The sequence below is a fragment of the Rana temporaria genome, chromosome 2 (genome assembly GCF_905171775.1).
Source record: "Rana temporaria chromosome 2, aRanTem1.1, whole genome shotgun sequence".
Classification (NCBI taxonomy): Eukaryota; Metazoa; Chordata; class Amphibia; order Anura; family Ranidae; genus Rana; species Rana temporaria.
Window position 1 is genome coordinate 435,848,497 of NC_053490.1, and position 17,197 is coordinate 435,865,693.

The following is a 17,197-nucleotide window of genomic DNA, read 5'->3' on the forward strand; positions in this document are numbered from 1 at the left end:
TTTCAGTGGCGCTTTAATACAAGGACTGCCTTGCTATTCAAAAAAAAAAAGGGTTGGTGCTTTACTTTAAAGTCATGCTTTACTTTACAGGAAATTCAAGATTTGCACATAACATCAGCTGTCTACATCAAGTATGCAAGCAGATACCAGTAGATTCCTTCACAAACCTCTGAAAGCTTGATATTTCTCCACATTGTGTCTGCTAGCCCCCAATTCTGTTTGCATATTTAAACTTTTAGCCTCCATTCATTCCAGATAGTAAGCAACTGTGCTGCAAGTTTGAAAATAACTTGCTAAGCTATTGCTAGACTTGCCAGGCTTCACAAGTTTGTTGCACAATTGCATTAAGTTTGCAGTGCGCTAGCAGGACCGCTCCAAAAGTCCTGTTAGCAGCATCGTTGGAGCGGTGAGAGGAGTGGTGGGTTTACCGTTCCTTCCCATTGAAATCAGCGGCTATACCGCCGGCAATGCGCCTCTGCAGAGACGCATTGCCGGCGGTATTAACCCCTTTTTCGGCCGCTAGCGGGAGTTAAAACCGCACCGCTGGTGGCCGAATAGCGCCGCAATTCTGACGCTATACCGTCAGTGCACCTCTCGCCCCAGTGTGAAAGTGGCCTTTAATGAAATGCAAATTATGAGCTTGGGTGTTTTATGTACTTTTTCAAAATAATATTATTTCCTTCTGCAGCCAGCGCCTCTCACTAAAGATGAGCTTGGGTGTTTCATTTACTTATTTGTATTTTTGTAGTGAAGTCTCCTTCAGCCATCCAGCCCTCTCACTGACTGGAAGGAAGGTCGGGCGTGTTCGCAAGTAGATGTGCCCGAGCCCGCAAGGAAGATGACAGCGCAGCGCCACCGCCAATCACAGACACTGTGGGGTAGATTCAGAGAGAAGATACGACGGCGTATATCCAGATACGCCGTTGTATCTCTAAGTGCGCGGGGTCGTATCTATGCGCCTGATTCATAGAATCAGTTACGCATAGATTTCCCTAAGATCCGACGGGCGTAAGTGTCTTACACCGTCGTATCTTAGGCTGCATATTTACGCTGGCCGCTAGGTTGCGCTTCCGTATATGTACGCGAGGAATATGCAAATGAGCTAGATACGCCGATTCAGAAACGTACGTCCGGGCCGGCGCATTTTTTTCTTACGTCGTTTACGTTATGCTTTTTTCGGCGTATAGTTAGCCCTGCTATATGAGGCGTATCCTATGTTAAGTATGGTCATCGTTCCTGCGTCGAATTTTGAAAATTGTACGTCGTTTGCGTAAGTCGTTCGCTAATATGCGTTGCGGCAGAATTTTGAGCATGCGCACAGGGATTTTTTCACGAACGCCGCATGCGCCATTCGTAAAAAACGTCAAATACGCAGTTAATATACATAAAACACGCCCACATCATCCACATTTGAATTAGGCGGGCTTACGCCGACACAGATACGTTACGCAGCTGTAACTAAGGGCGCAAGTTGTTTCTGAATACAGAACTTGCGCCCTAAATTACGGCGGCGTTACGTATCTGAGATACGTTACGCCGAGCGGATAGATAGACCATTCTATCTGAATCTAGCCCTGTGACATTTTCCAAAATCTCTACCTCTGCGTGCTGAGCACCGCTCTCATTGTTAGGATGAGCGGGGCATATATTTACATATACATTCTAATGTGGCCCCCCAACTACATCCGCGTGTTATTTTTTATTAATTTTTTGGGATTCTTCTTCATCTTCAGCATGACAAATCCCGAGCGCAACTCTCATTGTTGGGATGAGTGGGGCGTGTAGTGGGGCGTGTAGCTGGACGTGTTCACAAGTCTATTTGCCAAGGCCACTATGAAGCTGACAGCACGCATAGCCAATCACAGGGACTGTGACATTTCCAGATCTCTGCATCTGCGGACTGCAGATGCAGAGATCGGGGAAATGTCACAGTGCCTGTGTGCTTAAAGTGAACCTGTACTTTGCTTAAGCAAGTTTCCCAGTCTCAGAAGGGTGGGGATCATGCTCTGCTTCAGTAGGTCACAGTAAATATTGGCATTCATGGTTCCCTGAATAAACTGTAGCTCCGGCAGCACTCATATAGCCCTAGACCATGACACTCCCACCACCATGCTTGACTGTAGGCAAGACACACTTGTCTTTGTACTCACCTGGTTGCCGCCACACACGCTTCACACTATCTAAACCAAATAAGTTGATCTTGGTCTCATCAGACCACACAACATGGTTCCAGTAATCCATGTGCTTAGTCTGCTTGCCTTCAGCAAACTGTTGCAGGCTTTCTTGTGCATCATCTTTAGAAGAGGGACGACAGCCATGCAGACCAATTTGATGCAGTGTGCAGCGTATGGTCTGAACACTGACAGGCTGACCCCCCACCCCTTCAACCTCTGCAGCAATGCTGGCAGCACTAATACGTCTATTTTCCAAAGACAACCTCTGGATATTCCGCTAAGCACGTGCACTCAACTTATTTTGGTTGACTATTGTTAGGCCTGTTCTGAGGGGAACCTGTACTGTTAAACCACTGTATGGTCCTGGCCACCATGCTGCAGCTCAGTTTCAGGGTCTTGGCAATCTTCTTATAGCCTAGGCCAGTAATGGCGAACCTTGTCCCCCCCCTGATGTTTTGGAACTACATTTCCCATGATGCTCAACTACACTGCAGAGTGCATGAACATCATGGGAAATGTAGTTCCAAAACATCTGGGGTGCCAAGATTCGCCATCACTGGCCTAGGCCAGCTTTATGTAGAGCAACAATTCTTTTTTTCAGATCCTCAGAGAATGCTTTGCCATGAGGAGCCATGTTGAACTTCCAGTGACCAGTATGAGAGAGTGAGAGCACTAAATTTAACACCTGCTGCCCATTCACACCCAAGACTTTGTAACACTAACGGGTCATATGACACTGGGGAGGGAAAATGGTTTATTGGGCCCAATTGGGAAATTTTCGCTTAGGGGTGTACTCACTTTTGTTGCCAGCGGTTTAGACATTAATGGCTGTGTGTTGAGTTATTTTGAGGGGACAGCAAATGTACATTGTTATACAAGCTGTACACTCTCTACTTTACATTGTACCAAAGTGTAATTTCTTCAGTGTTGTCACATGAAAAGATATAATAAAATATTTACAAAAATGTGAGGGGTGTACTCACATTTGTGAGATACTGTACTTACCTTGCCTTCCAACAGAAATTCTGCTGTTGGAAGTGGAAAGAGGAATGCCTCTAAATACTTGAATCTATCATGAGGTTCATCACTTTATCTTTGCCCCCATGTGACTGTGTCGAGTCCCTGAGCAGTTAGCCACCAAGTACCACCACAGTCACATGGGAGGAGGGGGACCGAGTCACATGGTCTCCCATTTTCAAAAGTATTGGGTATATATTACCCAGGCCTATCAACAGCCTAAGGCTGCAAATAAAGCTAATGGATTCCAGGACTAGCAGTTACACATCAAACACTCAATAACAGCTGATCAGATGTCTTCCCACAACAACAGTTAAGAAACGTCACTTGCTAGTTTACCTAATAATAGCAATTTGAAAAGGTGGGCTTATTGTAACTGTTTTATAGCAGCCACTTTTCTAGAACAGGGTTTTTCAACTAGGGTTCCTCCAGGGGTTGCTAGTGGTTCCTTGAGCAATAAGCAATTTCTGCCTCTCAAATAAGTTTCCACAGACACCATTGATCTTTCTAGCTATCTGTAAGGGTATAATTCTTCTCAATGATTAGAAGTCGAAGGAACATTTATCCCACGGACCGTTACTGCAGAGGGGTCAAACACAATTTCATTGAGGGCCGCATTAGTATTATGGTGCCCTCAAAGGGCCGGTTGTATCTGTAAGACTATATATATTTACCCAGGGCTTTTTGTCTGAGAGAATAGGTGCAGGAACTCAACCACACCCTACCTGATGAACCACATGGAGCAGTGGGTATGGTCAAGTTGCAACAGTGGGAAGGTCTTAAAGGGGCAATAAACACCAGGAGTGCATTATGTGCGGAGTTCAGGGTGCCCTATGTCACAGAGTGCAGAGTTCAGGGGTGTGTTGTGTACAGAGTGCAGGGGTGTGTTGTGTACAGAGTGCAGGGTTAAGGGGTGTGTTGTGTACAGAGTGCAGGGGTGTGCTGTGTACAGAGAGCAGGGTTAAGGAGTGCGCCAAATATAGAGTGCAGGGTTTAGGGGTGTGCTATGCATAATGTGAAGGGTTCTGCTCTCTTAACTGTCCACATCTCACTTCCACCCCTCCTCGCCTCTGACCTTTGCACCATTCTCTCTCATCCCCTACCATGCACCCCCCCCCTCCAAAAAAGAAAATTCTGAAAATGCCCCCCCTCGGCTTATACTCGAGTCACCTTTTTGCGCCTGATCTCCTGGACTTTGGGGACCCGGTACCGGCCGGCCGTAGGTCCCCTTGGCACACATGTAGCCCCACTCTTCCTCTACAAGTGTGCAAAGTTTGTTGTCCGGGAGACCTACGGCCAGGGAGTACAGATTTTTCAAAGCCGGGCACCCCTTCCATAGACTCCCATGATAAACGTCAGTCCAGTCATGGACACAGTGAGGGATGGGCATAGCGAGGCATGGGCATAGTGAGGCATGGGCACAGTGAGGCATGGGCACAGTGAGGCATGGGCACAGTGAGGCATGCACATGGACACAGTGAGGCATAGTGAGGCATGGGCACAGTGAGGCACAGTGAGGCATGCACATGGACACAGTGAGGCATAGTGAGGCATGCACATGGACACAGTGAGGCATAGTGAGGCATGGGCACAGTGAGGCACAGTGAGGCGAGCACATGGACACAGTGAGGCATAGTGAGGCATGGGCAGAGTAAGGCATGCACATGGACACAGTGAGGCATGGACACAGTGAGGCATGGACACAGTGAGGCATGGACACAGTGAGGCATGCACATGGGCACAGTGAGGCACACAGATGGACACCCTAGGCTTATACTTTCCCAGTTTTTTAGGCTTTCCCAGTTTTTGTGGTAAAATTAGGTGCCTCAGCTTATATTTGGGTCGGCTTATACTTGAGTATATACGGTAAATGATAAGATGATATATATCTACCCTAAAAAGGCTATTTAATTATTTTATTTATTTTTTAAATATGGTGCATCTTAAAAATGTGATGACCAAGTGCTTAAAAAGCTTTGTTTAAACCTTTTTTTTTTCAAAGACTAAAAATAAAAAAATGTACAGACACAGGCATGTACTGAGAGAAGTAGAGGAACACAAATAAATCCTTAAAAAATAAATAAAATAACGACACTTGAGTACGATGCAGGTGTGTACAAATTAATGTACATTCAGCAGACATTTGCAAACAGCCAGGGAACACATGCTTCCACTAAAACAGAAAAAAAGACACAAACTTTAATGCAGCTGTAATTTTCTTAAGTAAACTGACTCCTGGGATCTATCCAGCCTTCCCAACATGGAAGAATTGTCTGCCTTAGACCCAACCAAGCACAGGAAGAGCTGTAGCGGCAGTTGCGACCGTTCAAGATGGACAAAGACAGAGGACAGTTGGCAGCAGATGGATGAAAGCCAAGTTTATTCCTATGTGACACATGCTGTACGTTTGTGATAGATCTCCCCCATGGGGGAAAGTAATGAAGAGGAATAGTCGGAGAAGTGAAGCTGCATTCCTGCTTCTGACATATCGATCAACTCACTGAATCAAAGCTATTGACCCAAAAGATGTTCTCCGTCCCGAGACAAGAAAACACGTGCAGCATTCTATGACTACAGAAGAGGGCAGTGCAGAGCTCAGGTACACCGTTATTAACCCTGAACAGCAGTGCAATGGCAATAATTGAACGGAGGCACATTACAACTGAACTGTAAATGGCATTCTGCATAAACGGCAAGAAGATGTGAAATTGTTAGTGTTCAACTGATAAGTATCCCTGCAATGTAGCTTAATAATATGTATTTAAACCTATCCTAATGTTGTTTTCAATACTAAAGATTCAAGACACATTTCCTGGGGCACCATAATGTGCTGTGTTGAAGCAGCAGTACAGGCAACTTCTCTCCTGCTCCAGCAATAAATTCAAGTTGGGCTAAGCTTTTCTAAGCCATTCAAACTGAGGCTTGTATTTTTATCAACTAATATAAGGTTTCCTCCAATTGGCCGAGGTGGAAATGTGGAGAACGATGTCACAATTTCCACCTCAGTCAATTAGGGGAAACTTGTATTCATTCATAAAAGTACAAGGCTTATCCTGAGTGGAAGAGAAGCCCAACTCGGCAGTGGGTGGGAAGCGACCTACCTGTACCGGATATAGCTACTGCTACCATAGTATAGTAAAGAACACACATTGACTGTATAGTTATGGAATGGAAATAGTGCGTTTGGGCCAGCTTGGCCCAAATGAACAATTTAAAGTCATATTAAACCTGGAATTCTACTTTAAAAATCTGACTTCAGAGCCAAGAGCTGAAATTTTATATTGCTCCCAGAGCACTGAAGAGGAACACAGGTGTCTTTAGGTATCTGCATTTCGCTGGTAATATCATCTATTTTTGCATAACCCTAGTACATACTGTATATGTTTTCAATAATCTAAAGTATTACAAAATTCCTGTATGATATAAACCATTGGTAAATTATTTATAGAAATCAACCTGCAAGAGCTAATATAAAACGTGTAAAATATAATCTACTTGATATACTCCCTGGAGTAAGGTAAAGACTTTATACCAGTGTTATCCGGAACAGTACCAGGATTACAAGTAGATTTACTCTGTCCGCAGACGTCAGTGCTGCAGTGAGACTTTTTCATTGTGTGACTTGCGTCTTTAAGTGGACCTTCATACAGTTTTGAAAGATCTCAGAGTGCTAATGCATCATAAGTGAGAGCTGCCTTGAAATATACAGCTCATACCAAGGACACGCATGCTGTTACTGAGCCAACTATAAAACATCTTAAAGCGAGGGTTCCGTGGTCCAGACGTTTTTTTTTTTGGTTGATTAAACTCTTTTGATCTTCAAAAGATAGTACTCACATAGTTAAGTTCTCTACTGCCCCGCATTCTCCGCCTATATCAAATGTGTTTATAAAATTTTATGCTGGCCGTTTCCATTTTGCTTGTAGGCAGCGTGAAGCCCACAAGCAAATGCTTCCGGGAAGCTGGGGGAATGAGCCGTGTTGACGGCGAGCAGCGCCGTCAACACTTCTCCGTTGCCATCACAACGGCCGACGTAATAAAAAGTTCACGCCCCGTTGTGATGACAGGCACCTCCTATTACCATCTGAATCGTCTCCTGGGCAGTGTCACGCTGTGCTCCCAGGAGACATAGCTAAGTAATCCCAGGAATCACTGCGGCGATCGCAGCCGAAGCGACACGCCCACTCCCGCGGGAGCCAAACCAGGAAGTGCCTGGTTCAGAAGACAGAACAAAGGTATGCAATCGATTTTAATTTTTTTGGACAGCAAACTTTTAATACATACACTGAGCCCTTGTGTTTAACGCTGACTTTCAAATCAGGGTGAACCTCCGCTTTAACATCAGAGTATCTGCTATAGAGATCATTTAAGAAACTAGGTTTTCAATAAAATACTTACTTGTTACTTGATAAAGTGGAGAGAGATTAGATTCACCCTCTCTATGTATCTTGTTTACCTTAATCACAGGAAGTAAATCCCAAATTTTGGGTTGTCACCAGAACAGCAATACAGAGGAAATCTTCTAATGGGGACACTGGCTCTGGGGACCCACGGTGGCAACCAAGGATTTCCTCACTTGGGAGGGATTTCCTCTCACTTCCTGTCTTGGCTATATGACAGGAAGTGAAGAATCTCTCTAATGGGACACATACTGCCAAAAAAACCCTCACAGTTTAACCCTCCCTTACTCTATCTAAAAATGAACAAAAAGCTTTGCCTTTAATTTCACATTAATCCAATCACCACGCTGTCACAAAATGTGTTACGGTACATGCTGATTGTCCAAGAACCTAACAGGAGGTGTGATAGTTTAAAAACACTCTGTTCTATTTAAAAAATCACCATGATATGAAGTCTAGGGCAGGTGTTACTTGTTGAATTACATCATTAAATGAGTGAATCATTGTGAGATTGTTGGGATAAAGATGCCAAAATGGCATTATATATTGGTGATAAATGAGAACGAATGCCCCTGTTCACGGTTGTGTGTTCCAGTTTGATGTAAATGGTGTCCTTTGCAAACCATTTGTCCTCTTTATCCAAATGAAACATTTTATGACACCACAGTGATTAGAGGAGTTGTAAAGTCTTGAGGTTTTTCACCTCAATGTATTCTATATATTAACCCCAAAAAATAAAATAAAAAATTGAGATCCTGGTCCCATAAAGCGGATTAAACAGCACAGTGCTTGTGCTGTGTAATCTGTCCCTGTCTAAACTGTAAGGCTCAATTTACACCATGGCATTCCGTTTTGCGGGTGGAATCGCAGTGATTCTGCCTGTGATTCGTAAACGCCACAAATCACGGATCGCCGCTATTTTGAATGCCACCAAATCACGCCGTGATTTTGCCGCGACTGTTGCCTAATGACAGAATCGGGCCGATGCTGCCTGCAAAACCGAACACCATGGTGTGAATGGAGCCTAGAAAACCTGGCTGATCCTACCACTTCCTGTATCCAACTCTCTGCACTGACCACGATAATCAGGGACTGCGACATTGCGGCAGACAAATCTGACACTAAGTGACACTTTTTTGGGTACCAGTATCACCAATACAGTAATCAGTGCTAAAAAAAAATGCACTAGGGAAGGGGTTACCATCAGGGGCAATCAAAGGGTTAAATGTGTTCCCTATGTGTCCTTTCTAACTGTAGGGGGAGTGCTTTGACTAAAGAAAAATAGAGATCCATGTTTCTGCTCAGCAGAGATCTGCATTTTCCTTTATGGCAAAACAGCGTTCTGCCTTGTTTACATAGGCAGACCACCGTTCTGCTTCTCTACGACCGATTGGCAGGTTCCAGGAGGCCATCGTGTCCACCAGACCCGCTGATTGGCTCCCACTGTGTCCAAACACATTGGGAGCGGAGCTCTTTTGGCACGTGCGCCCGAGAGCCTGAGAATCACGTTCAGGTATTGAATTTTTGCGCTAAAGAGCTGCCCTGCCGCAGTACGTGGAGCAGTCCTTAAGTGGTTAACATATATCCTGTGAGTGTATTTTCGTTAAAGGGATTGCTAAATGTACCACTCTCACTTTATAACAAGACCTTTTCTTTTGTTAGGGTCATAAATTGCGTAAAATACGGAACAACTACAGCAATAGAAAAGCAGGTCTATAATTGTGATCACTTAGCCTGCAGTATTTCTAGAACGGTTACCCTACATTTCACCGGTGAACAACTGAAATGCGGACAGAGACATAAACTTACTGAGGCAGCTGTGCCCATAATGTACCAGGAAGTCTGCTCCTAGCGCCCGTGCAGTGTAATCATCCACGCAGCACGCTCCGTATGTCACATCTCCCATCACCACGGTCTCTGCCGATGTAAATCTAAAAGGCAAGAAACAGGGACATGAGACCAGCAGGGAATATTCATTGCTGACTTAAGAACACATGATAAATGATGTGTATTATAAGGCCATGTGTAGATGGAAAAATATACACTTTCCAAACTCCCAATGCAATTTAAATAGGAAAAGCATAAACAGAATAAAATGTAAAAAGTACGTGAGTTTGTTATCACTAGGCTGCTGTTTTAATGGTGTCATGAAGAAGAAAAAAAGGAGACAAATTTTAAAGGAACACAGTGCTACTTTACAGTAAATCTGTGAAAACAGGAAAATCAGAACGGACAATGGTGACTAGTTGGCATTATTCGGGGACTGCCTTCCATTCCTAGTGAGCTAATAACTTGGAACAAGCAAGAGGCCAGTAAAGTCTTTCATTCTGCATAGTTGTTGCAGGTCGGCTACACACAAGATGGTAATTCCAGGGCCAGAATATTTTTCTTTACTTAAAGAGAACCAAAAGCCACTAACCATATTTGCAGCAGCTTTCAGTATGCTTTACCCAAATTTTTTTATAAGAATTATACTTACCTAGGTGGATGCAGCATCAGTCTGATGGTGTACCTGTCCCGCGCTGGCTCTAAGACTGAGAATCGAGCGATCAAACACCGCTGACCGCTCAGTTCTCAAATCTCCATGAGCAGAGAGCTGGTGACTGTCAGTCACCGCTGTCTGCTCTGCCCCTCCCCCACTCTCATTGGAGTGCTGGCCTAGAGAGGGGTGGAAGCGGTTGGCTCAGGCTGAGCCAGGTCCCGTTCCAGGGTTGTGGACGGATCATGACCATATTGTTGCAATCTTTCCCTAGCCTGGACTGGCTATGTGATGTTAGCAGACAGCGGGTTTCAGCACGCTGTCTGCTAAGAGGTCACAGAAGTGCAAAATGAACATCACGCCTGAGCCACAGCTGTGTGAATGTCTGTTTTTTAACCTATGCTTTTAAACCTTGTTTGATGTCAGTTGCCCAGCTATTCGATTAAAGGGTACACTTTCTTACCAAAGTACTGCACCATGAAGTGTTTTTTATCTTTACTCTTCATACATATGGTCCCCTGTATTGCTGCATGAACCACTCCACTTGCACTGAGATGGTGAATGATTTTTTGCTAAACACACACCCAGCTGACCAGTGGATTCAGTGATGAAAGGTTGACCAGATCACTGCTGTTACCAGGAGGATATCTTGATACTGAGCCCATAATGCCGCATACACACGGTCGTTTTTTATCATGAAAAAAAACTACGTTTTTCAAACGTCATTTTTTAAAAACGACATTGCCCACATACCATCGTTTTTTGAAAATGCTCTTGCAAAGCGCGGTTACGTTCAACACGTACGACAGCACTCTGTTCCATTTAAGCTTGCGTCATACTGTAACTTGCTTCTGAGCATGCGCGGGTTTAAAAACGTTGTTTTAAACGTTGTTTTAGCCCACACACGATCATTTTTTATGACACAAAAAACGACATTTTGAAAAGCGACATAAAAAATTGAAGCATGTTCGAATTTTTTTTTTGGTCGTTTTTTAGAAGACCTAAAACGACGTTTTGCCCACACACAATGGGCCAAATTCTCAAAAGAGATACGCAGACTTAACTGCTGTTCAGCCTGCGTATCTCTGTGCCTAACTTTGGAAACGATTCTCAAAAGGCTTTTTCCAAAGTTAGGCAGAAAATCTGACATGTGTAAGACACTTACACGGTCAGATTTTAGGATGCAGTACCGCATCCGCCACTGGGGGCATTTCTCATTGAAATCCAGCTTTGCGTATGCAAATGAGGACTTAAGTAGATTTTCAAAGCATTTCAGCACTTTGATTTCTGCCTAAGTTCCGAATTTGCCGGCGCAAAATTAGGGCTGGTTTTACAATGTGGAAAGTTAGCCAAACCTTGTAAAGGCCCATTCCAGCGACGGCATTTGGTATGCATTCCTGAGGGAGAACTCCACGGCAATTTTTAAATTCAAAACCGGTATGGGTTCCCCCCCAGGAGCATACCAGGCCCTTAGGTCTGGTATGGGTTGTAAGGAGACCCCCCCACGCCGAAAAATTGACGTAGGGGGTCCCCCTACAATCCATACCAGACCCGTATCCAAAGCACGCTACCCCGGCCGGCCAGGAATGGGAGTGGGGACGAGCGAGCGTCCCCCCCCCTCCTGAGCCGTGCCAGGCCGCGTGCCCTCAACATGGGGGGGTTGGGTGCTCTGGGGCAGGGGGGCGCACTGCGGGCCCCCCCACCCCAGAGCACCCTGTCCCCATGTCGATGAGGACAGGACCTCTTCCCGACAACCCTTGCCATTGGTTGTCGGGGTCTGCGGGCGGAGGCTTATCGGAATCTGGGAGTCCCCTCAAATAAGGGGGCCCCCAGATACCGGCCCCCCACCCTAAGTGAATGGATATGGGGTACATCGTACCCCTATCCATTCACCTGGAGGCAAAAAGTAAAATGTAGTAAACACACAACACAAGGCTTTTTAAAATATTTTATTATTCTGCTCCGGAGGCCCCCCCTGTCTTCGTTATTAGCTCAATTAGCAGGGGGGGCTTCTTCTTCCGCTCTCCGGGGGTCTTCTCCGCTCTCCGGGGGTCTTCTCCGCTCTCCGGGGGGGCTTCTCCGGACTCCGGGGGGCTTCTTCCATCTTCTCCCCTCTTCCGCTGTTGACTCGGCGAACCCCGGTTCTTCTGCAGCTCTCCGGTGCCTTCTTCTTCAGCGCTGGCTGCCTGCTATGTTTGTGTGTTAGCTCGATTTCAAACAGGCAGCCGGCGCGGTCTTCTGTGGCGTCAGGGTCTTCTGGTCTTCTGTTCTTCCGATGTTGCCTCGACGCCTGTTGTCGCTGTAATGATGGAAGCGCGCCTTGCATCACATTTATATAGGCATCGCCGTCCCATCATGCTCCGGTAGGTACCCACGTGGTGGGTGCCTACCCACGTGCACCCACCACGTGGGTACCTACCGGAGCATGATGGGACGGCGATGCCTATATAAATGTGATGCAAGGCGCGCTTCCATCATTACAGCGACAACAGGCGACGAGGCAACATCGGAAGAACAGAAGACCAGAAGACCCTGACGCCACAGAAGACCGCGCCGGCTGCCTGTTTGAAATCGAGCTAACACACAAACATAGCAGGCAGCCAGCGCTGAAGAAGAAGGCACCGGAGAGCTGCAGAAGAACCGGGGTTCGCCGAGTCAACAGCGGAAGAGGGGAGAAGATGGAAGAAGCCCCCCGGAGTCCGGAGAAGCCCCCCCGGAGAGCGGAGAAGACCCCCGGAGAGCGGAGAAGACCCCCGGAGAGCGGAAGAAGAAGCCCCCCCTGCTAATTGAGCTAATAACGAAGACAGGGGGGGCCTCCGGAGCAGAATAATAAAATATTTTAAAAAGCCTTGTGTTGTGTGTTTACTACATTTTACTTTTTGCCTCCAGGTGAATGGATAGGGGTACGATGTACCCCATATCCATTCACTTAGGGTGGGGGGCCGGTATCTGGGGGCCCCCTTATTTGAGGGGACTCCCAGATTCCGATAAGCCTCCGCCCGCAGACCCCGACAACCAATGGCAAGGGTTGTCGGGAAGAGGTCCTGTCCTCATCGACATGGGGACAGGGTGCTCTGGGGTGGGGGGGCCCGCAGTGCGCCCCCCTGCCCCAGAGCACCCAACCCCCCCATGTTGAGGGCACGCGGCCTGGCACGGCTCAGGAGGGGGGGGACGCTCGCTCGTCCCCACTCCCATTCCTGGCCGGCCGGGTAGCGTGCTTTGGATACGGGTCTGGTATGGATTGTAGGGGGACCCCCTACGTCAATTTTTCGGCGTGGGGGGGTCTCCTTACAACCCATACCAGACCTAAGGGCCTGGTATGCTCCTGGGGGGGGAACCCATGCCGGTTTTTTCTTTGAAAATTGGCATGGAGTTCACCCTCTCAGGAATGCATGCTGAGCGACGCTGTCATTTTTTTTTTATAATTATTTGTTTTCCCGGCGCGTCTTTTTTTTTCACCCGTCGCAACTTTAGTGTCCCGTCGAAATTCTCAAAGCCGACCGGCGTTAATTACGTTCGCGCGCTGCACGTCGGGAAAATGACGTCACACGCATGCGCAGTACGGCCGGCGCGGGAGCGCGCCTCATTTAAATTTTAAACGCCCCCAGGAGAGGAGGACCGCCTTACGACGGCGGCACTTAAGTTACACAGCGTGTAATTTCTACCTAAGTGCTTTGACGATCAGGTACTTAGGTAGAAATTTTAAGTCAGTGTAACTTAACTGCTGAAATTTAAGTTACGCAGAGTTTTTGAGAATTTGGCCCAATCATTTTAAATGACGTTTTTTAAAATGTCGTTTTTTCATCACAAAAAACGACCGCGTGTACGCGGCATAAGATCTCCGTTATAGAGATCCAACCTATCTGGTAAGCGGCCACTTTGCATTTTTAGTATCCTGTGTTTGCAGCTTGGAAACAAAGGAGGAAGATTTGTATCTTTGCTTCCTGGATCACCACCAAAGCTTTAGGAGCTGTTCATAATTGGACTTTTCCTTTTCATCTTAATTGGACTTTGTTGTTCCCTATGGACCTTTTTTCTTTAATTTCAGAATATTTTAAAAAAAAAATGTCTTTATTTTTTGCACTGTGTTTTGCAATATTTTAGGTTGTGCATCTATTTTTACTTTTTTAGATGGTATTGTTGCCCGACTATCTTACATAATATATACCCAGCTGTGCCAGATACTTGTTGGTGGTGTATGCAGGCCACAGGTACTCTATGCCATATCTGGGGTAAGTGTCCACGAATAATCCCTTTCTGGAACAAGATCCAACAGCTTTATGAAAAATTTGTGGGAGATTCCCGCACTAACGCACCCCAAAACTCTATAATGTCTTTGCTTCCTGGATCTTACAGACCAAAAAAAAGCTTAGACATTTTCTTACAGCAGCTAGGTCGGTAATAGCCATACATTGGCGCAGTACTAATCCTCTCTTCCTGACTGGGTGGGCATGCAAGCTGGATAATATCAGTAACATGGAACTAAGACCGATTGGGACGGGGATAAAATGGCATATGGGATCATGTGGACCGTCTGGTCATATTTTCAATACTCCGCTGAGTTTTCATCGTTTGTGTCTTGAATCTCTGGGTTGCATTGCCTGTAATGGAAAGGGGCTCCCTCCCACTTCCTATATCCACTTCACCCCTTTTTTGTTCTCTCCCATATTTTTCCTTTCTCTTTTCTTCTTTCCTTTCTTCTCTGCCTCTTGTGCTAGTGCTATATGGGATTATATGCATCCTCTACCTGAATCAGGTCACTACCATATTCTGCTTCTATAGATTACTTTGTGTGTTTGTGTGTGTATATATATATATGTGTGTTTATCAATGGGGTTTTCCTACTGGTGTTATAATACTTCTGCAGTGTGTACTAAAGAGTTAGGGGCAGATCCACAGAGATCTGCACCCGCGCAGCGTATTAGAGATACGCTACGCCGCCGTAACTTACCCGGCTTTAGTACGAATCCATAAAGATTTTGCGCCGTAAGTTACGACGGCGTAGTCCATCTCTGGCGGCGTAACGGTGCGTAATTCAAATCGGCGGTTAGGGGGCGTGTTTCATTTAAATGAAGCGCGTCCCCGCGCCGAATGAACTGCGCATGCGCCGTCCCTAAATTTCCCGCCGTGCATTTCGATAAATGACGTCGCAAGGACGTCACTTTTTTTAACATAGACGTGAATTATGTCCATCTCGATTCACGGACGACTTGCGCAAAAAAAATAAAAAATTCAAAATAAACGCGGGAACGACGGCCATACTTAACATGGCAAGTCTAACTATACACCACGAAACAGCAGCTTTAACTATACGCCGGAAAAAGCCGACTAGAGACGACGTAAAAGAATGCGACGGCCGCTCGTACGTTCGTGGATCGTCGGAAATAGCTAATTTGCATACTCGACGCGGAAAACGACGTGAACGCCACCCAGCGGACGACAAAAAATTGCATCTTAGATCCGAAGGCGTACGAAGCCATACGCCTGTCGGATCTAACCCAGATGCCGTCGTATCTTGTTTTGAGGATTCAAAACAAAGATACGACGCGGAAAATTTGAAAGTACGCCGGCGTATCAGTAGATACGCCGGCGTACTCTCTCTGTGGATCTGCCCCTCATTCTATATTGCTGCCTTAGTCGATTTTGTATGTATATTGTCCTATTTTTTGTTACCTACCTTGTTCAGCAAATAAAAAAATCACAAAATTTTCTATTTTGCCCTGTACTAACAGATATGTATGACCTGTACTTAGTGCAACGTCTCCTTTTTGGCTTCTATGATCATGTTATTGTGTTGTTTTGTGAAAATCTAAAACTTAGATGGAACATAAAATTAGTACCCATACAAGAAATATAGAGTGGTTTCCAACAGGGCAGAAAAAAAACATTATCAGATCATATTACTCTTCCCCACTGCACTAAAAATGTGCTTATGTTTTCGTCTACGTCCCCATTAAACAATTTCCCATGAATTCCTGCCTGGAAATGAGGGAAAATTTTCCCAGTTGGAATTCAGACAGCAATAAAGACTTGTAACAGTAGAGAGAAAGGTATGGGGTGCTGGATCTATTGGTACAATAAATGCAGAGTATAGTAGAAAATACATTTGCTTTAGGCAAAGGGAAACAGTCATAGCTGTGGTCAAAACCTCTTTTCTCCAACATGGTTGGTAAAGGCTGCTATAACACTGCTCGAAATTTTAAGGAATTTGTGCTGATATTCTGACAGCCTTGAGAGCCAGCAGTCAGAATACAATAGTTGGCAAGAGAGATCCGTCCAACCACTCGGTTTAGCAAGGATGGGGGATTTTATTAGTTAGATTTCTTTTATTCAGCCCGCACTGTTCTACAGTGGTTACTGGGTTGCCTTAGGCCCCTTTTACACAGCCAGTCTGATCCAATCGGACCCTATATTCACCTCTAAGGCCTTGTACACACAATAGGATAGCCAGAGGACAACGGATTGAAGGACCGTTGTCTTAGGTTAATCTATGAGGCTGACTGATGGTCCGTACACACCATCAGTTAAAAAAACGATCGTGTCAGAACGCAGTGACGTAAAACACAACGACGTGCTGAAAAAAACGAAGTTCAATGCTTTCAAGCATGCGTCGAGTTAATTCTGAGCATGCGCGTTTTTTTAACCAATGCTTTTGCCGAGGCTTTCGGTGCTCTGCGGCTGCAGTGTCGCTTGAGGTGGAGGTGACTGTATTTTCCAGCCTTCCCTGCTCTCGGATTGTTCAAGCTTTCAAGTATTGCCAATTATTGTCTCCCCTGCTGATCTCTGAAAACAACAAAAGTAGGTGTCACATTTTTTTTTTCTCACACTTCTTGGAGAACAGCAGGAGTCCCGAAAAATTGGCGCTGAGGCAGAGTGAGGATAAAATCAAATTACGTTATATTTGAGTACCGTTAAACGGCTAAGCTGAAAGTTTAAGCTGCTGTAGTTAAGTATATAGCCTAAGATACAATAGACTTTGTATTCCGCATATTCTCTGGGTTTTCGCTATAAACTTGGTCATACAAAAATTTGCAATTCCAACTAACCCTCAGGTGACGAGACGGGACGGTTAGACCTTGGCTGGTCTGCTTGTTCTTTTTTTTTTCTTCTCCTCTCCATCTTGCCAT

At 45.6% G+C, this 17,197-nt stretch overlaps 1 protein-coding gene across 1 annotated transcript in view; it reads right to left on the reverse strand.

The window, feature by feature from the left end:
* Nucleotides 1–17,197, reverse strand: part of DPH1 (diphthamide biosynthesis 1) — a 409,993-nt gene that overhangs the window by 174,312 nt on the left and 218,484 nt on the right. Inside the window, exon 4 of the mRNA XM_040338369.1 lies at nt 9,401–9,522. Within this exon, the coding sequence (XP_040194303.1) occupies nt 9,401–9,522 (122 nt within the window). The remainder of the gene's footprint in view (nt 1–9,400; nt 9,523–17,197) is intronic.